This window comes from Puma concolor, chromosome B3 (assembly GCF_028749965.1).
Source record: "Puma concolor isolate L17-30 chromosome B3, mPumCon1.1.hap2, whole genome shotgun sequence".
Taxonomy (NCBI): Eukaryota; Metazoa; Chordata; class Mammalia; order Carnivora; family Felidae; genus Puma; species Puma concolor.
Window position 1 is genome coordinate 90,680,157 of NC_141672.1, and position 21,568 is coordinate 90,701,724.

The following is a 21,568-nucleotide window of genomic DNA, read 5'->3' on the forward strand; positions in this document are numbered from 1 at the left end:
TTTTCCTTTTGCAATTCTAAACAAGTTTTAAGGAGCTAGTGATATGTATGTTTTTATTTCCTTTTACTACAAAAGTAATAGAATGTTAGAAAATACAGATAAACACAAAGAAAATACTTGGATATTTAACCTTTTAGCCCCTTATGCATGTGTAGATCTTTTTTTTAAAACCAAAAATGCATGGTATAGCTCTTAACTTGTTTTTCTCACTTAACAGTGTCTGTCTGGTAAGCATCTTACTGAGCCTTTCTTCACCAAGGAGGTGCCATACGAGATGCTGGAGTGTAAATGGATGAGATGGACATGCCGCTGTAGGCCAGCTGTGAGCACAGACCTCAGACAAATCATGCAGTGAATTAAGCACAACGAAGATGTGCTTCAAAACAAGTGTAGGGTGCTGGAGAGCATAGTGCGTGACACATGCGAGTTATAAATGTTACACAGTCGGGAAGTTTCCTATTTTTTTTTTTTTTAATTCTTAATGTGTATTTATTTTGAGAGAGAGGGAAAGAGCATGAGCAGGGGAGGGGCAGAGAGAAGAGAGAAAGAATCCCAGGCAGGCTCTGTGCTTGGGGTTTGAACTACGAACCAGGAGATGATGTGCTGAATTGAAATTGAGAGTCGACACTTAACCGACTGAGCCACCCAGGTGCCCCTGTTTTGTTTTGTTTTGTTTTTTGTAATGTTAAGTTATTTTTGAGAGAGAGAGGGAGGGAGATAGGATCCGAAGGAAGCTCAGAGCTGTCAGCACAGAGCCTGATGCGAGGGCTTAAACTCACAAACCATGAGTTCATGACCCAAGCCACAGTCAGCCGTCCAACCAACTGAGCCACCCAAGTGCCCTGAAAGTTTCCTATTTCTGACTGGAACCAGGTCTGTTGATTAAGCAAAACCTCACTACTTGGGAATAATTAAAAGACCGGTCTTATTTATAGGCATAAAATAGAATGCAATTAAAATTATTCTAACAAACTGACCCCTTTTGAATAGTAGGGAAGACACCCAGAAACCTTATTAGAATTCTGACAATTCATTCATGTTCTCTCGGCTACTAATTTTATGGGTAAGGTAGCCATTAAGGCTTCACCATCCTAGTGCTGAGACATCTTGGCCCTTAACTCAGACTTTAGCTATGGACTCCTTGTTTTCCCTAGAAAAAGTTTCTAGTGTCCAGACTGGAAATGTAGTACCTGCACATTGTTTAGAGACTGAGTTTTGATTTGAAAATGTCTTTTTAAATTGTAATGGTAACTTCTCAACAAAACTTTGGAAGCCCCCTGAGAACAAAAACCATGTGTCTCCTCTCATTGAAAAACTTGATAAATAATGAAGTCAGATCAAGGATTTCTTTGGATCAGTTTTAATGTGATTTGAAGATGGCTCTGGGCAACTTGTAAAAGCTGTGTTCTTAATCAATGAGAAAAGAATACTTCAGAATTCTTCCGAGCACCTGGGAAGTGTGAACAGCTTTCCCTATACACTGAGCTGAAACTCTTTTCTGAGCCACAATTAACAGCCATAAACAATATAGTGTACTCCCAGACATTCCAAAATTAAGCAAATGCAGTTTTTACTAAACCTGGTAACTAGGTAGACACTGAAGGATGGGCAGAAAGAATTTCAACAAAAAATATTTTTCTTATAAAGACTAAGCTAGGCTGATTAAAATCTAAGTTGAAATTCTTAGACTGGGAGCCAAGCAGCCATGGTTCAACACCCCTGTAAAGGGCATCAGCTAGAGAAGGTTCTAGAAGTTACTGGCAATTAAGGTGGGGTGGGGAGGCTTCCTGAAGGAATTATAGGCTTTGGAGCAGATGCGGACAGTGATTCTGGTGAGTGTCCTAAGTGGGTTCTTTGGGAGCTGCCAGAGTTTGAAGGGTGGGAGCTGTGCCTGCAAGTAATCCTGGAAAAAAACAAACTACATATTGACCTTGAAGCTCCCACAAGGTCAGTAAAATGGCATTAATTTAAAGGAAGGTAAGTGTGGTTGTCTGGGTCTAATTCTCATTGCCGCAAATAGAAATAAGCAGATCTTAATGGTTATATGGGTACGTTATATCTGTGTATACAATTTGTAATTTTTAAAACATTTTATTTTGAACATTTTCAAACATAGAATAGTATAAAAAACTCCCACATACTTACCACCTAAACTAATCAATATTTTACTAAAGTTGACCATTTGTGTTTTTTTAAAAATGTTTATTTTTGAGAAAGAGAGTGCAAGTGGGGGAGGGGCAGAGAGAGACAGAGAGAGAGACAGAGAGAGAGAATCCCAAGCAGCCTCCATGCTGTCAGCCTGATGTGGGGGTCAAACCCATGAAGCGTGAGATCATCGCCTGAGCTGAAAACAAGAGTCGGAGGCTCAATGGACTGAGCCATGAGCCATCTGGGTGCCCCTGCTTCATTTGTTTTTTTTTAGCAGAAATATTTTAAAGTAAATCTCAGTCAGGGTTCCTGGGTGGCTCAGTCTGTTGAGCCTCCGACTTTAGCTCAGGTCATGATCTCATGGTTCATGAGTTCAAGCCCCACATTGGGCCTTCTGCTGTCAGAGCAGACCCAATTTGGATCCTCTATCCCCCTCTCTCTGCCCCTCCCCAGCTTGCACTCTCTCAATAAATAAACATTTAAAAACTAAATAAAGTAAATCTCAGTCATTATATTTCTCCCTTACGGGGCACCTGGCTGGCTCAGTTGGTAGAGCACGCAATTCTTGAGATTGTGAGTTCAAGCTCCAAGTTGGGCCTAGAGCTTACTTGAAAAAAAAAACACACAAAAAAACCCAAAAAAACAAAACAAACAAACAAAAAAAACCAAAATTTTTTTCTACCTGAGTTGGGCGGCCGACTTAGGCTCAGGTCATGATCTCACAGCTCATGAGTTTGGGCCTGCATCGGGCTCTGTGCTGACAGCTTAGAGCCTGGATCCTGCTTTGGATTCTGTGTCTCCCTCTCTCTCTCTGCCCCTTCCCTGCTAACGCTCTGTCTCTCTCTCTCTCTCTCTCTCTCTCTCTCTCAAAAATTAAACATTAAAAAGATTTAAAAAGATGTTTCCCCCTTAAATATTTTCATATATAATCTCTATGGGGGGGGTATTTTTTAACGTAAACATAATATCATTATCACACCTAACAAAATGAACAATACTTCTTTAATATTCTTTCATATATGGTCTGCATTTGGTTTCCTTAACTGCTGCCAAATAAACATCTTCACCTTTTGTAAGTTTTCTCAAAGACCGCCTTGGTGGAATTATTCACCTGCCTTTGGTGCCACATCATGCCTGGGGTTATTTACAGGCACTAAATTGTAAGAACCTTGAAGTAAGGGACTCATATCCTATTAATCTTTTAAATTTACTGTGCCCTTGTCCCCAGGTTAATGCCTAGATTACTACAAAACAGTACTGCATTTTGAAAAGAAACGGCATTGGCAAAGCAGTTTACAGACATCAGTGAGCAAGGGCTACACTCTAATTTTAATTTGGGGGCCATAATACATTCTTGTAAAATTTCTTTCTTCCTCTTTCTTCCTTCCTCCTTCCCCTTCTCTCTCCCTTCCTTTTTCCTCCCTTCCTTCCTGGAAACACATGACGCTTTTTAAAGAAACTTCTGACAGGAGAAGTTTGATTCTATTCAATACAAACCACAGAGAATTAATGTTGAGTTTTCTTTGATGTATTGATTACTGAACCCAACCAACCAGAAAATGTCTCCAGTTACAGCTCTGGGGTTACATAGGGAGAATCCTTATCAGAATAAGTGGGTGTGATGCTACATTTATGATCTTCCTTATATAAAACAAAACAAATCTTTGCAAATAGTAATTACTATTTATTGATGTGCTTTGCATACATTCTAACATTTTTTCCAACTGCCTCCCCTGCTAGGTTTGTTCCCATTTTACGGATATATAAACTGAGACTCATAAAGGTTAAGTTTCATTTCCTCAAAGTCCTTCAGCTAATGAAGTGTAGCAGGGGTGGGCTCTGAATTCTGGGCCATTTCACTGCAAAGCCCGAGCCTTAAACTAAAAGGGGGTTGAAACAGATCTTGGGTCTGATCATTTCCAGGAAACATGAAGGTGTTTCCCTTTTAACGTTAACTGGTAGCTTGAACCTCAAACAATTTAAAAATAATTATTTTTAATAACTATTTTTAAATAACGGCGCTTGTGTTCTTGGCTTAATTGCAGTATCTAAGAGCGCCACCATGCAGAAAGAACAGGGGTGTTGGGTGTCAGACAGGCATGGGTTCTGATTACATTTCCGCCTCTTACTATGTGACTTGAGTATCTCTGAGCCTCTATATAACATACTCACCTTGTAAAAATGCCGAAGACGATTCCGGCACAGAGTCTAGCACATGGGCTTGCTTTAATGGAGTTGTTAGCATTATTTCCGTGGTTTTGCAGCTGCCTGCATGCTCTGTGCAAGGCGAGACTGCTAGTTAAAAGGAGACTTCCAGACGACGCCAAGGACTGAGTCGTCTCCGAGAAGGAAACCTTTCCAAACCTGATTCTCTCTGTATCTTCTCCCTCACCTGATTTTTTCCATTAAAAAAAAAAAAAAAAAAAATGGGGGGGAGGGGGATGGAAATTAAAATTTTTAAAGGAACAAATCAGGACACCATGGGAGTTCTGAAGTGAATTTTACATTTAATTATAATTATCTCCATATGTGGAGATACATCTTATTTTAGAGCTTTTAATGTGATTGGATGGATTTTAATTTACCTGCCTGTTCCTGGGAGCCACACACCCCTCCATCCCTCTAGACCCCGGCTCTCCGGCTTCTTTTCCAGACCTCCTTTTAGGGGGCTTGGTTTTCATCCAGGCCTTGGCCATCAGAGCTCCGCTTGCTCTCGGTGCCGCTCTCTTGGCGGCGCTGGGCCCGGCTGGGGGCAACCCGGAGCATCAACGCCGAGCCTCAGCTCTCTGGGCGGCAAGTAAGGACCACGCCGGACGGCAGGGGGCGCCAGCTCCCGCGTTCGGCGGCTGCGCGTCCTCCAGCTGGCTGTCCTGCAGGGGGCGCCCGGAAGCCGGGCGCCGGGAAGGAAAAGCGAGTCAGGCTCCGCACGCCCCCCGCCAGGCCCGCGTGACCTCAGCGCCCTGGCCCGGCCCATCATTTGCGGTCCGTATATAAAGTGAGGACGCAGAGGGCTAGTTCGGTTCGGGGCGTTTTCCTCGTCCGCGCGCCGCTCTGCCCCGCCTCCCAGGTGAGCTGCCTCAGGCTGCCTTGGGGAGGACGTTGGCCGGTTGGAGCCCTCCAGATTGGGTCCTTAGTGGCTGAAGTTTTCAGCAGCATCTTGGATTTTTTTTTTTAATTCTAGATTTGGCATTCAACACTGAAGTCATCATGAACCTCTTCCAACTCCTGAGGAAAAAGAAGGAAGTAAGTTTTAAAGCAATTGAAATTCTTGACTTAAAATATTAATTTTTAAAGATGAAAAGACGGTGCAAATTTTGAAGGAACTATGTAAGATGATATATAGTTATTCTGTTATATGTCACATGTTTCACACCGAAACATGGGAATATTCACCCTCAAACCTGTTCTCTGTTAGCTTATTCCTTTGGTGCTGATGATGACCACAGCAGCGGGTGGAGCTTCGGCTTTTGCAGTATATTCCCTTCAAAAGACTGATGTGATGTAAGTAGCCATCATTTATACAAACGTTTTTAGCAGTGCTAGATTGACCTTCCGCATATGAAATGCATGGTGTCAGTTTCCTAGTTTTACCCCCAGGATAAGAATGTCAAATTGTCAACTTGGAGTTGGGACTAGAAAGCAGCCTGATATCGGAAGACCCTTGAATTATGATATTAATAGAATAAGTTTCTTCCTTGTATCTAAGTATCCTTTCATCCACTGACCCTCCTCTTCTTCAGCAAGGTTTGATTTTTTTTTTTTTTAACTTAAGTTTTGAAATTTAAAGTTCTTAAATGGCCTTTACAGATTCATTTGTCTATAGTGAACCTAACCTCAGCTCTGGATATAGGGAGGTAAAATACCATGTATCCTGGAATATGAGGAAGTAAGAAACTTGAAACTGATCTTGGCCCAGTGCAGGGCTGGAGAGGGTGGTAATGCCAGGCTCTGGCCCAGGGGCCTTGCACCTCGGAGTTCACCATCTACAGAGTTCAAGCCCGGCCCCTCTCCCTGTCCCAGAAACCAGGGCAAGAACGTTTTTGCTTGCATTTATCCTGGCATTTCCACCCCCATTGCTGTTCAGCTTATGGGAACATTCTCCAGTTCAGCCCAATAAAAGGAATACAGACCTTTCACCCTGCAGAGGAATCGATCCTTAATGTTTGAGCCAAATCGTGAAGTTCCCTTAAGAAACCTTCCATTAATTTCAGCGAACTAACAGATAAATGCCTGTTTGTCAGTCTAGGTCTGTCCTGTGATGTCCCAGCATGCTTATAGACCCACTGTCAGAGTTGGTTTAAATTTACTTACTTTGATGTTTAATCAGCTTTCTTTTACTTTTTAGCATTGATCGGAAAAAAAATCCAGAACCTTGGGAAACTGTGGATCCTAATGTACCTAGCAAGGTATTGCTAAATTAAAAAGTGGTTTACACTTACCCCAAGCTTTAGCACCCTTGCAGCAAAATGGATTTAATACCTTTCCCTTTTGGGGCACCTGGGTGGTTCAGTTAGTAAAGCAGCTGACTCTTGATTTTGGCTCAGGTCATGATCTCGTGGTTGGTGAGCTCAAGCCCCTCGTTGGGCTCTATGCTGACAGCGTGGAGCCTGCTTTGGATTCTCTCTCTCTGCCCCTCCCACACTCATTTTCTCCCTCTCTAAATAAATAAATAACTTTAAAAAATACCTTTCACTTTCAGGGTGCCTTTGGTAAAGGGAGTGCTATGGAATTATGGAGATCTAGTTCAAATCCTTGTTCCATTATTCACAGGTGATTTTGGACAGCCTGGCCTTTCTGAGGCTCTCAGAATCTCTAAACTGGGCTCAATAATAGGATTCTACCTCAGAGTTAAGAGGATTAAAGAATGTAAAATACATAACGCCCTTTAGCATAGTGCCTAGCCCATAGTACGTACTTAAATATTAACTTTCATCATTATTGTAATATATTATCTCATTGTATCCATTGCTTATCTAAGGTTAATACAAGGTCTATTGTGATAAATAACAGGAGCTCCTGAAAACAGGAGTGGCGTTCTCTTTACGCAAAATCACCTAACAGTCGCTCATTCTTTTAAGACTATAGCAAAGACTTTTTTGTATTTCTGAGTCTGTTGGAATCAACACTACTTAGATCTGTCAGGAAAGCTTTTTTTAAACAAAACTTTCAAATAGTAGAGTGTGACCTAGTGAGGGACATTTAGAATCTTTAAAACTACCTGCATCTCTAAGCAAAATAAGTCAGGGAAAGACAAGTACCATATGATTTCATTCATATGTGGAATTAAGAAACAAAACAAATGAGCAAAGGAAAAATGAGAGAGACACCAAGAAACAGATTCTTAACTATAGAGAACAAACTGATGGTTGCCAAAGGGTGGCGGGTTGGGGGATGGGTGAAGGAGGTGATAGGGATTACGAGCACACTTATCATGATGCGCACTGAGTAATGTACAGAAACGTTGAATCACTATATTGTACAACTGAAACTAATATAACACTGTAGGTTAACTATAACTGAAATTAAAATTAAAATTTTTTTAATGTTTATTTATTTTTGAGAGTGGGGGAAGGGCAGAGAGGGAGGGAGACCGAGGATCCAAAGCGGGCTCTGCACTGACAGCAGAGAGCCCCTGATGCAGGGCTCCAACTCACGAACTGTGAGATCATGACCTGAGCCGAAGTTGGTTTCTCAACGAACTGAGCAACCCAGGCGCCCTCCAAAAATTTTTTGAAACAACAAAAAAAAACCTATCTACATCTCCTGTGTCCTGGGGTATGATATGTATGGGGTATGTCCTATGTCCTGTAACTGTGACGATAAATGAGAACCTCCGAATTTGAGTTTTTGGGAAGTCAAGGACTATCCACAGCTCTATCCCTTTTCCCTTACTGCATAACTTAGATCATGTGTACCTTTGTTGAGTAATTACAATGAGGAAGTTTGGTTAAGAGCCTACTGTGTGCCAAGCCCTGTGCTAGAGCATTTTACATCCACTCACCGGGAGCAGACACACTTTTTGAACTTATAATTCACCTAAAGCCATAGGAAGCTTAGAAATCTAGAACCTGTTATGTGAAAGTGGGCAAATGTATATGACCTTTCTTGATGATCCTATAACACTCAGGAACCCAAAGGCTTTTTAGAGCTCAAATTACTGTTTTGTGCATGTTCTTAGAGATGAGAAGAAATGGTTCTTTGACTACAAATACTATGGTGATGCTCTTTCCAAAAGGGAGTGTGGACAAACCCTAAAAAGGGACATGAGGATGAAGGACAGATCCTGAAAAACATTTGTATTTTCCTTCTTTTTTTTCAAGCTTATAACAATCAACCAACAATGGAAGCCCATTGAAGAGTTGCAGAAGGTCCAAAGGGCCACCAAATGACCAGCTCTTGCTTCTTTCTTCCAAAGAGTACTCTATGAATCTAGTGGAAACATTTCTGCACAAACTAGATTATGGATACCAGTGTGCGGAAATGCTTCTGCTACATTTTTAGGGCTTGACTACATTTTTGGACTCTGGATAGGAATTATAAAGGTAGTGCAGCAATAACCATGTAGTTCAAAAATAAGTTTGTGTTTATTTTCTTGTTGTAAATTTAATGTTGCGTATTGAAATTTTTATGTTTATGATGCCTGAATATTTTCCTAAAGTGTATAAAGATTTGTGAACTAGATTGTCTATAATAAAATACTATTTGTGCAAGATTTCTTAAAGATACATCTTTAAATAGAGGAGAAAGTCTTTTTATGGAAGAAAAACCTACTTTGAAGCATGGAGCTTCATTTTCTAAAACAACATACAGTGCAAATTTGTGTGTAAACTTTTCTTCCAAGTTTATTCATTCACCAGAAACTTATTGAGCCCCTGCTGTTAGCTATGCCCTGTTCTTGTGCAGGTGAGATAAAGCAGTGAATGAAACCAAACTTTGGAAGGAGATGAATAAAAGATGGTAAGCACAATGAGGAAAATGAAGACGATATGGGGGATGAGACTTGCATGACAATTGGGCTTGGAAGGAAGTGCTGGGATTACAACGTAGGAAGGTGGGGCACGCCGAAACCGGCCTTGCAGATGCCAAGGATAACATGGTTCTCCCGTGAGGGTGGGGGAGGGGAGAATGGAGAGCTTTGCCCATGCACGATAGAGTCCAGGGCCACTCTTGACTCTGGCCAATGGTGACTTGGAGACTAAAGGTGCAACCAAACCCACATGCTCCTGGGCTCCCCGTTGACTTTTCTTAAAAATAGGACCAAGTATGGGGCGCCTGGGTGGCTCAGTTGGTTAAGTATCTCACTCTCGGTTTCAGCTCAGGTCATGATCTCACAGGTAGTCAGTTCAAACCCCAAGTTGGGCTCTTGCACTGATAGCATGGAGCCTTCTTGGGATTCTCGCTCTGCCCCTTGCCTGCTTGTTGTCTCTCTCTCAAAATAAATAAACTTAAAAAAAAAAATGGGACCAAGTAGGAATTGCTTTTCATTAAGTTATTTTTAAAAAAAGGAGGTATAATTTATTAAAAAAAAGGAGCTATGAACACACCATAGTATTCATCCATGTAAAGTGCACACTTCATTGGTTTTTAGTGTATTCACACAAAATTCTAAAACCACCTCCACCATCTGACTCCAGGATATTTTCATCACCCTAAAGAGAACCCTCTACCCATTAGCAGTCATTCCCCTACTCCTGACCCCTCTGCTCCCAGCCCCAGGCAAACACTGATAAACTTAGTCTTTATGGATCTGCTCATGCTGGACATTTCACATAAATGAAATCATACATTATGTAGCCTTTGTCTCTAGCTCTTTTAACTTAGCATAATGTTTTCAAGATTCATCCCTGTTGTGCCATGTGTGAGTATTTTATTCCTTTTTATGACTAATTTTCCGTTGTATGGATGTACCATATTTTGTTTATCCATCAGTTGATGTGGATTGTTTGCACTTTTTGGTTGTTACATCAGTAATACTGCTGTGAACAGCCACGTCCAAGTTTTTGTGTAGCCATACATTTTCAGTTCTCTTGGGTGTTCATCACCTCTTTTAAATAAAGATGATACATGCTTTTAAAATTTTCCATCTGAGGGGCTCCTGGGTAGCTCAGTCAGTTAAGCATCGAACTTTGGCTCAGGTCATGATCTCACGGTTCGTGGGTTTGAGCCTGGCGTTGGGCCCTGTGCTGATGGCTCAGAGCCTGGAGCCTGCTTCAGATTCTGTGTCTCCCTCTCTCTGCCCCTCCCCTGCTCCTGCTCTGTCTCCTTCTGTCTCTCAAAAATAAATACACGTTAAAAAAATATTTTTTTAATAAAAAAATTCCATCTGAGGAGCACCTGGGTGGCTTGGTCAGTTGAGCGTCCAACTCTTGATTTCAGCTTAGGTCATGATCCTGTCATGGGATTGAGGCCCGTACCAAGCTCCACGCTGACCGTGGACCTGGCTTGAGATTCTCTGTCCCTCTGCTCCTCTTCATCCCTCGCAGCTCTTTCTCTCTCTCTCAAAAAAAAAAATAATAATAATAATTTAAAAAAATTGTTTTAGTTTCCATCTGAATATAATAGAAATTTGATAGAAGGGCTAAATTCCTATCACCTTCCCGGCAATAAAAAATAACTAGCTCTTGCTAGAGACTTGGCAATTCTGAAAGGATTAAAACAAGACTACTTCCGCCAACCTTTGTGATTCCTTATCACCTCATTTTCCCAGATGAAAATCTCCAGTGGTTGATCTCACGGTATTACCTGTACCAATTAGGAAGCAAAATTTTATTTGCTTAAGTTTTTAAAGTGCACTATGGTACCCTTTAGGCAAATAAAAATGAACAACTTTGTGAAGTTTGGCCAACTAGGAGAACAAACTGCAGAGTGTTTTGTGAGGGGTAACCTTTCAACTTTAAAACACAAACCTGATTGAAATGCAGTAGCTTTAAGGGATGGACATGACAATGGAGGACGGCAGGTTTGGGAGGAAGAAACCCCAAGAGCAATATTGATAATTAAATTTCAACACTGACTGATTTTATTTTTGCTTGTGTTCTTAGCATTTGCCCCAAATGTTTTATTTTGAAAATTTTCAAATATGTGGAAAAGGTGGAAAATCAGTACAAGGAATACTCACAACTTTTAATCAAACATTTTGCCACATTCGCCACATTGCCATATGTATCTCTCTGCATATTATTATGCTCTTTTAAAATGAACTCTTTGAAGGAGTGCCTGGGTGGTTCAGGCAGTTAAGCGTCCAACTCTTGATTTTGGCTCAGGTCATGATCTCATAGTTCATGAGATTGAGCCCCACACTGGGACAGTGTGGGGCCTGCTTGAGATTCGCTCTTCTCTCTTTCCCTCTCTCTGCCTCTTACCCGCTGTGATCTCTCTCTCTCAAAATAAATAAATAGAAATTTAAATATATAAATAAATAAAATGAGCTCTTTGAAAATGAGTATACACCTCATAAAGCTTCTTATACCTAAGGGAAAGACATTATAGCTAACTGTAATACCATTATCATTCCTAAGAAGATTCACACTAATTCAATTGTATCACCCAATATACAATCCTTTCTATTTTCTCTAATTGTAATGTCCTTTATAGCTGTATTTTTTTTTTGAGAAATGAAAACATTTTATTTCTGTCTTTTTTTTCTATAATTTATTTATTTTTTATAATTTACATCCAAGTTAGTTAGCACATGGTGCAACAATGATTTCAGGAATAGATTCCTTAAGCCCCTTACCCATTAAACCCACACCATCACCCCCTACCCCCTATCCCACAACTTCTCCAGTAACCCTCTGTTCTCTATATTTAAGAGTCTCTTATGTTTTGTCCCCCTCCCTGTTTTTATATTATTTTTGCTTCCTTTCCCTTATGTTTATCTGTTTTAGATCTTAAAGTCCTCATATGAGTAAATTCATATGATATTTGTCTTTCTCTGACTAATTCCACTTAGCATAATACCCTCTAGTTCTATCCACGTAGTTGCAAGTGGCAAGATCTCATAATATGCCATTGTATGTATGTACCACATCTTCTTTATCCATTCATCCATCAATGGACATTTGTGCTCTTTCCATACTTTGGCTATTGTTGATAGTGCTGCTGTAAACATTGGGATGCACGTGTCCTTTTGAAACAGCATATCTGTATCCCTTGGGTAAATACCTAGTAGTGCAATTGCTGGGTCGTAGGCTAGTTCTATTTTTAACCTTTTGAGGAAACTCCATACTGTTTTCCAGAGTGGCTGCACCAGTTTGCATTCCCACCAGCAGTGCAAAAGTGTTCCTCTTTGTCCACATCCTCGCCAACATGTGTTGTTGCCTGAGTTGTTAATGTTAGCCATTCTGACGGCTGTGAGGTGGTATCTCATTGTGGTTTTGATTTGTATTTCCCCGATGATGAGTGATGTTGAGCATTTTTTCATGTGTCTGTTTGCTATCTGGATGTCTTCTTTGGAGAAGTGTCTATTCATGTCTTCTGCCCATTTCTTCACTGGATGATTTGTTTTTTGGGTGTTGAGTTTGATAAGATCTTTATAGATTTTGGATACTAACCCTTTATCTGACATGTCATTTGCAAATATCTTCTCCCATTCCATCAGTTGCCTTTTAGTTTTGCTGATTGTTTCCTTCACGTGGAGAAGCCTTTTATTTTGATGAGGTCCCAAGAGTTCATTTTTGCTTTTGTTTCCCTTCTGGAGACGTATTGAGGAAGAAGTTGCCGCGGCCAAGGTCAAAGAGGTTTTTGCCTGCTTTCTCCTCGAGGATTTTGATGGCTTCCTGTCTTACACTGAGGTCTTTCATCCATTTTGAGTTTATTTTTGTGTATGGTGTAAGAAAGTGGTCCAGGTTCATTCTTCTGCATGTCACCGTCCAGTTTTCCCAGCACCACTTGCTGAAGAGACTGTCTTTATTCCATTGGATATTCTCTCCTGCTTTGTCAAAGATAGTTGGCCATACATTTGTGGGTCCGTTTCTGGGTTCTCTATTCTGTTCCATTGATCTGAGTGCCTGTTTTTGTGCCAGATAGCTGTATTTTTATGTCTGGAATCCAATTCAAGATTCGCTTGTTGCATATGATTGTTAGGTCGTTTGTACTGAGTATTTGACAAATATGTGGTCATCAAAATGACTCCATAGGAGCATTGTAGAACTGTTATCTCTATAGAGTTTGATCTGGATAAAATACTCCTGGGTGTGGACTTCGAATTTTCAAAATTTGAGATATAATAATGTTTTCATGTAATTTAAAGAAATTTAAGAAATTGCACATGATTGAGCATCCACTATGTGGTAGGCATGGTGCTGGCCTCAAGAATCTGGCATAGGAAAGGCTCGCACTTATGAACAAATCAAAGCAATACAGTGACCACACAGCAAGGATAGAACTGAGCATAAAGTACAAAAAAAAGCTTCCCAAAAAACGCGGATCGCTGAAAGACTGAGCAGTCTGGCTTCTTGAAAAACCAATCATTGGAAGTCAGCAGTTCAGTTGAAGTAGAGGGGCATGTTTACCAAGGCACAGAGGGGCTAAAATAGCCTATCTTCTGGGAACTTAAAGTCGGTTAATGTGTGGAATTTAATATCGGAGTGTAGAGTGTGATACATGGAACATGCAGGGCCCTTTATGCTATTATCCTGCAGGCACAAAGGAACCAGAAAAGGGTTTTAAGCTGTGGAAGGAGAAAGTACACTTTACTTAATGGGGCGTTGGCTACGGCAAGTAGAAGTAGGGCGTGCACGCTGGAAGGGACTTCGTGGTTGGAGGCCAGAGACCAGCTGCTGCCAACGGTCTAGGGTGCAGGTAGTGAGGGCCATAACCTTTGCCTTGGTTAAAGCAATGGCAGAGAGAATAGAAAAAGAGAGGGTGCGTTTGAGGGACATTGATGAGAAGACTTCAAGGCTCATTGAAGGTAGATGGAGGATGTCCAAAATGACTCCCCAGTTTCTCACCTGAGGAAGTGGGTGGGGGGTGGTGCCAAGATAGAGAATATAGGAGGGAAACAAAATGGAATATTCAAGGGAAAGGTAGATAATGAGGGAAATGAGTTAGACTTTGGAATTGTTGCCTTTGAAAACCCAGTGAGCTATGTAGGTAGATTGCTTCTGGAGAACTGCAAGGAGGTGTGAGCTGGAGGCAGTTCAGGGGTGGTAAGACCAAGGACGTGCCTACAGAGGGCAGAGGGCATCAAAGGGAAATGAAGACCGAAGAGAGAGGAATGTTATCATGAAGGGCGTGGGTAGAGGAGGAGGATCTGATCCCTGACGGGGACTGAGAGGTCATGGCCAGGGAAGGAGGACTGAGACATGCGTCCAGGGGCCCAGAGAGGGAGGAGTGCTCTTCCCTGTCAGATTTTTCCAGCAATTAAACCAGAGTCCATTCAACTTTATGGCCTTGAGCCTTAAGCAAACATCTGTTATTTTCTCTTACATAAAAAATTAGATGTGAAGCTTAGATAAATAAGCTTTCTGAATAAAAACGTTAAAATCACATTCGATATCACTAAAAACTGGCCTGGGGTCTAATTAAATACTCATTCATCATATTTTCCCCCTTTGGAAGATTGTGTCACATTTTAGTTGAGACTTTCCGGTAGAGAGTGAAATTACAGGCTCTGAAATCAGATTGTTCTGCCACTTAGTACTTGTGTTGCTTTGGACAAGCCTCAGATTTCTCATCTATAAAACTGGGTTAATTTGTACTTGCTTAGGTTAGTTGTGAAAATCAGGTGAGACAATAAAATACTGAAAGAGGTGTTTTGCACGTACAGGGCTAGTTGTTCAAAAAGTGTTCCCTTCTTTAAAAAAAAAAAAATTATCTCTGTAAAGTAGAAGGGTCTTAATGTATTTAAAAGTATATTCTTCCGTGGCTGGGAACATTGCCTGTTTGAAATTCACACATACCTACCTGTAGTAACTGGTCCGTTTTGGGTGCACAACGCCCCAATAATAAACCTTTGGGAGAGCACAAACACACCTATAGATAAATACATCTCACCTCAGCTCTCATCTACATAGATACCTAGCTGGAGATAAGAATCCCTACATATATGCCCACATAGATGTGCTCACATCCAGAAAACACATAGTAACAAAAATATTTATATATATAGATAAATACATATAAATACTAGAAATATTTATATGTAAATATATAAATATTATAAATATACATTATAAATATATGAATATATATTATAAATATTATAAATATATAGATATAAATATTCATATATAAATATTATAAATATATAAATATAAACATTTATTATATACACAAATATAATATATTTATATATATAAATATTTGTATATATTTATTATATATATTGTATATATGTATATATATACATATATATGTATATACATATGTATATATATACATATATATGTATATATATGTACATATATATGTATGTATACATGTATATATATGTCTATATATATACACATATATATACATATATATGTATATACATATATATGTATGTATACATGTATATATATGTCTATATATATACACATATATATACATATATATGTATATACATATATATGTACATATATACATATATATACATATACATATATATGTACATATATACATATATACATATATATACATATACATATATATACATATATATGTACATACATATATACATATATATACATATATATACATATATATACATATATATACATATATACATATATACATATATATACATATATACATATATACATATATATACATATACATACATATATATGTATGTACATATACACATATATATGTACATATATATGTATATATGTACATACATATATATGTATATATGTACATACATACATATATACACATATATATGTATGTATGTACATATATATGTATATACATATACATATCCTGGGGCACCTGGGTGGCTCAGTTGGTTGAGCATCTGACTGACTCTTGATTTCGGTTCAGGTGATGATCCCAGGGTGGTGAGGTCAAGCCCCATGCTGGCAGCATGAAGCCTGCTTAAGATTCTCTCTCTCCCTCTCCCTCTGCCCCTCCCCCCCACTCATGTTCTCTTTCTCTCTAAAATTAAAATATGTATGTATACATATATACATATATGCCTCCATAGAGACAAATGTCTGTATTTTAGTAATCACTGTATTCACACAAGTACATTACATATATTCTCACATTCAAAAGTGATGATATGTGGTTTGAACAAGGAAGGCAGGTGAAGTTGAGTGCATGTACCTAAGACAGCTATAGAAATTTAAAAACATGGAGCAGGGGGTATTGCCTGGGTAGCTCAGTTGGTTAAGCGTCCAACTTCAGCTCAGGTCATGATCTCGTGGTTCTTGAGTTTGAGCCCCACATCAGGCTCTGTGCTGACAGCTCAGAGCCTGCAGCCTGCTTCAGATTCTGTGTCTCCCTCTCTCTCTGCCCCTTCCCTGCTCATGCTCTCTCTCTCTCTCAAGAATAAACATTAAAAAAAAGAAATCAAATTAGTTTTTCTGGTCATTGGCCCTTATAGCATCTTTTCCCCATGCTTAGAAAGTTGCCTCAGGTAATTATGTAATTTTTCTCTAGAAACTAAAGCTTTTGTTTTGGTTTTCATGGTGTTTTATTCCATCATTTGCCTGTGTGCATGTTACTTAGCTTTAAAATGAAAATTAGAATAAAATGAAGGAAAACTCCAAATTTTATAACTCTGGAAGACATGCTAAAACCAACTTTCTCATTCAGCTGGTATGACTTATAACACATATATAATAAAATACTGCTTGTTTGGAGAGTGGGCATACTGTTTAAAAAATTACACTCCACTTTTTTGTATTTACATCAAGTAATGTATGTGATTTTTCCTTTACATAGTTGTGTGTAATCATGAAGTTGATACTATTCCTTGGTGGTTGTTAAGGATATGTTGCCTCAGGAAAGTTAGCCTGACTTATTTCATAATGCCTTTGCTTATCTGAAATTTCCTTTTCAACATAAATGAGAAATGAATCTGTACCACAAGACCAATGTGACCTGTAGTTTGCTTGTTATTTGGAGACAAGTGCATTAAGTTTAGATATAACAAAATGAATCGGTCTTAATGCTTCAGTTAGAAGAGGGTTTTGTTTTTTTTATGTTTGTTTTTGAGAGAGAGACAGAGAGACAGAGCGACAGAGCGAGAGCAGAAGAGGACAGGCAGAGAGAGAGGACACAGGATCTGAAGCAAGCTCCAGGCTCTGAGCTGTCAGCACAGAGCCCGAAGCGGGGTTCAAACTCACAAATCATGAGATCAGGACCTGTGTTGAGGATGGCTTAACCGACTGAGCCATCCTGGCACCCCTATAAGAGTTTTGATAATTATATACACCCATGAAGGTATCATGCAAAACAAGCTATTGAGCATTTCTATCACCCCAGAAGGTTCTCCTGTGACACTTTTAAAATTAAAAACCACCAAACTGTACATGTAAAAAGGGTGAATTTTATTGTATGTGAATTATTGCCCCCCTCTCTAAAAAAGAAAAAAAAATCTGTTGCACATTTACTTGCTTTCTTACCTTCAGAAATAAGAGAGGCTGGCATAATTTTTTCCCTCCATATGAAGTAATCCTCTAGCCTATATATTACATTTGATTTGCTTTTTTTCTGAAAACAGGAAATTGGACATTGCTGAAGATTGTAAGAAACACACTAACAAGATCACCTGGACCAGGGCTCCTAGTTCAGTCTGTCCCTGCAGGGACAACAAATAGGCTTCCTTGGGCTGTGGTGTGGAGAGACCTTGGAGCAAAGTGTGGACACTGGGTTTACCTAGTGTCTAAGTGATACAAATATTACCACCTGCAGAGGAAGGGCCCAGGCAGAGTGCAAGAGTCCCCATAGCAACAAGGCTATCCCGGCAGTAAATCCTCTGTAGGGCAAGGCTGTAACCAAGTGAAGCAGGAGAAGGTATAGTTGACTTCACAGCTGGACTAGCATATGCTTCACCAACTCCTGTGCCACTGGGGTACGTCAGAGCTCGCCCAGAGAGCAGGGAGCCCTCCGTGGCACCAGATCAAGTCCTCCACTAGCAATCTAATTCTGTCAGTAGGACAGCGGTCCTCAGACTTCAGCCGTGCGTCAGAATCTCCCGGAAGGCACATTGAAATGTGGATTGCCGGGCCCCAAACCCAAAATTTCTGCTTTGGTGTGTCTGGGGTGGGAGCCAAGGATCTGGGTTTCTAACAAGTTCCCAGGTAAGACTGATGCTGCTGGTTGGGGGACCACACTTTGGGCACAGTGCTGAAGCTCTTTGCCCCTTACAATATTTGGTAATTAGTGGGGAATTCTGCCCACTCAGTAACATCTTAGTCCAGTCCCTAGCCACCAGTTGAACTCTCGCTGGTGGCCTGAGGAGAGCAGGGTCAGGCCAGGCATGGAAGATTCAAGGGCGGGAACGCCTCTCCCAGGCAGGCTGCCCTGATTGCCTGCTTAGTCACTCTGGTCGGGTGACTTACCCTGAGGAGCGGTGGATTTATCGGGCATGTGCGTAAATGCATCTGCATTTGTGAACATCATTTCTCTGCAGAGATGACACTGCTGACCACCCGTATCAGGACCGATGACAGTGGTTCTGCCATTGTGACAATCAAATCAAACATTAATCCAGCTTCACAGCTGACACGGCGGGCCAGGAGCAAGCAGACAGGCCAGCACCTGACTCCAGGATCTGTCAGTTAGGAGCTGGGTGCCCTGGGCAAGTTTCCTAACTTCTCAGAACCTTGCTTTGCAAAGGGGGATTCATCTCAGGGGTAGGCCTGTGGGCTGGGTTAATACTTACAAATGTTTTCACTGAGATATTACATTCCTGCATCACGTCCTCACTGATCTTCCTTCCGGTTTTAAGGCAGGAGCATCCCTTGCCTCAGGGTGAGGGCTCAGGTGTGAGCCCTGTCCCACTCCTAGGGCAGTTGGGTTAGATGGGCAGCATGGGCAGCATCTGGGGGGGGGGGCGCCCCAGGCCAACCAACTCTGAATCTCAGGATTCTGTGTTTTAACACATAAACCCTTCAGGTTATTATATGTGGCTAAAGTTTGAAATGCTCTGGTCTAGAACAAGGAAGTTTCAGCACAGAAGCTTCAAAATCCACAGCTGAGACCATAGCCCAAAAGCCAGGGTGTGTATGTATGCAGCATAAGGTAAGAGAGAAAGAGTGTTCCTTGGGAGGGACAAAGCTCAGGCTGCAGCAGAGCTCGTGTTCTAAGCCATGGAGTCGGGAAGAACAGTAGCCATCTGTACATCCAAAGGGAGAAGCAATTTGATGAGCAAGAAAGAGAGAGAATGAGAGGGGGTGAGCTTAGATCTTAGGGGGCCTGTTGTGTTTTCAGTCCCCTTCTCAAAGACCCCAGGAGGCCTGGCTTGCAAAGGCTTACTAGGCCACTCAGACCCTCTCTGGAGCTTAAGGAAGAGACAGACAGGAGTTACAGTTAGAGGCACACAACCTGGGGAGAAGAGTCAGGGCTGAGAAGCTGTAACAGGGCCACTTGCACCCCAAGTTACTGAGGGAGTAGAGATGGAGGAAAGCCAGTCAGGAGAGAGAGAGAGAGAGAGGGAGAGAGAGAGAGCTGAGGAGAAAGCCAGAAGCCTAGTGGACAGAGCACCTGTCCAGGGCCAGTAGGATTATTAGCATGAGCTACGAGCCCTGAAAAGGCATGAGGGCAGTTCAGGGGCAAAGCATCAGAGGGAACAGAGTCCTCATCCATCTCCTGGTTGTTGACACACTATTTGGTTTCTGAGTCTCATCTGGCTGGTCCGAGGGTCACTCCTCCAGGCCTGCCCTTAATCTCACCCTGTGCTGACCCTGGAGAAGGTTCTGTCTGGGGTCATACCCTGTGGACCTTTGGCTCTAGACGAGCTGGCACTAAGTAGGATGTCACCCCAGGGTCCTGCGGCTGGGGAAGGGGCCTGGGAGGTGTCTGACCTGTGCTGCCCTGCACTGTTGGGCAATCCGGGTGTGGCCTCAAGGTTCCTGGAAAGTTGGCTCACTTCCTTCTTTGCTGACCGAAAACAACCTCAGACGCCCATGGTGAGATCAGTTTCAGTTTAATCTGCTTTGCATAAAAAAACAAAAGTCCTCTTTCCTCTTGACCAGAAAACTTAGCCCTAGAAGCTTGAGGTGGCATGAGGAAGGACAGGGCAGTCAGAAGCCTCGGGTTTTCCTCTTGTCCTTCAGGGTCCTGGGGGGAAATCACCCAAGCAGCCAACGTGTGCCCGGCATCTTGCTAAGCAAACTCTGGAGCACAGTCCATAATGGTGGTTTGGTGGGTCGATGTGCAGACCTCTTCCTCAAAGAAGCCTTCTCTGACCCCTACACAGACCCTCTCCCCTGGACTCCCGCTGTCCTGGGGCTCTTGCCTTAGAAACGTTATGTAGTGTCATTTGATGTGCCTTGGTGAAAGTAATTCATTTCTTCCCCCACAAAAGTGGAGCTCCACGAGGAGCTATTTTTTTTTTTTTTTTTTGCATCACTAGCCGCTGGATCACTAGCCGCTGGCATGTGCCTGGCACATAGAAGGCACTCATCTATGTGTTGAATAAATGCATACCTCAAACGCCGAAGATTCCGTATGCCAGGGATCCGTCATGGCATGAGTCTTTGCAAAATGATTCGTCACTGGGCTTCATCATCCAGAAAACTTTTAAGGACCGTGTGTCACATGCCAGGTATCGTACCAGGCAATATGGGGAGGAAGGGGCTTAGGTAAACGTAAAACGGGACCTCTACCCTTAATGAGTGCAGGCTGGGGGTGAGACCCACCTTCTGCCATGGCTGCTCTGGGGCCTCACCGGTGGTTCTCCTGCACGGAAAGCCAGTTCCCGTATGGTCACGGTGGGGTGCAGCCATGAGGCACACCCTAACCCCCAAGATTCCAAGAACAGACATGGCCACCCTAAGCGATGGCTTCTCATAGTCAGCCGGTCGTGACTCGTGACTTAGAACTAGAGAGGCAGAAGTTTGACATCGGGGGACATCTGGGAGACGGCCTAAGTCCATTCGCCCTGAGCCCCCGGGTGGGAGCCCAGCCCTGCTGCCCGAGGGCCCATGTGACCTGGGAAGCCCCATGCCCACTGCGCTGAAAAGCTGCACCTCAAGCTCTGTGGCGAAGAGCCAATGAAACTGTGCTCACAGCACCTCTGTGAGGAGCAGGGTCTCAAGGGTCCTCGCCAGCGAATGAGGACGGTGTCCGGGGTCCTCCAGACACGCGCACCGTGCTGCCAGTCTCCATCGCACTGGGCCGGGGACTCACGGCTCCTCAGATGTTCCGGGGTAGGGTCATGCTCCCCACCGGGCAAGTATGCCGAGGTCACCATTTGCTTTCGATACTTGTGCCCTGAGTCACTGCCCGGGCCTGAGAAGGGGAAACCCAGCCTTGCTGCCTG

General features: G+C 41.9%; 1 protein-coding gene across 1 annotated transcript; it reads left to right on the forward strand.

Moving 5' to 3' along the window:
- The first annotated feature begins 5,080 nt into the window (after nt 1-5,080).
- COXFA4L3 (cytochrome c oxidase associated subunit FA4L3) lies at nt 5,081-8,860 on the forward strand. The gene is made up of 5 exons (XM_025918813.2): nt 5,081-5,215; nt 5,330-5,391; nt 5,564-5,649; nt 6,494-6,554; nt 8,469-8,860. The coding sequence occupies exons 2-5, from the start codon at nt 5,356-5,358 to the stop codon at nt 8,535-8,537; spliced, it is 252 nt and encodes an 83-aa protein (XP_025774598.1). The 5' UTR covers nt 5,081-5,215; nt 5,330-5,355; the 3' UTR covers nt 8,538-8,860.
- Nucleotides 8,861-21,568: the final 12,708 nt, after the last annotated feature.

Excerpts from the sequence above, each read along its gene's own strand:
- COXFA4L3 (XM_025918813.2), top strand. The coding sequence starts at position 5,356 with ATGAACCTCTTCCAACTCCTGAGGAAAAAGAAGGAA. Across the intron at positions 5,392-5,563 it reads TCCTGAGGAAAAAGAAGGAA|CTTATTCCTTTGGTGCTGAT; the intron begins GTAAGTTTTAAA and ends GTTCTCTGTTAG. Across the intron at positions 5,650-6,493 it reads CTTCAAAAGACTGATGTGAT|CATTGATCGGAAAAAAAATC; the intron begins GTAAGTAGCCAT and ends TTTACTTTTTAG.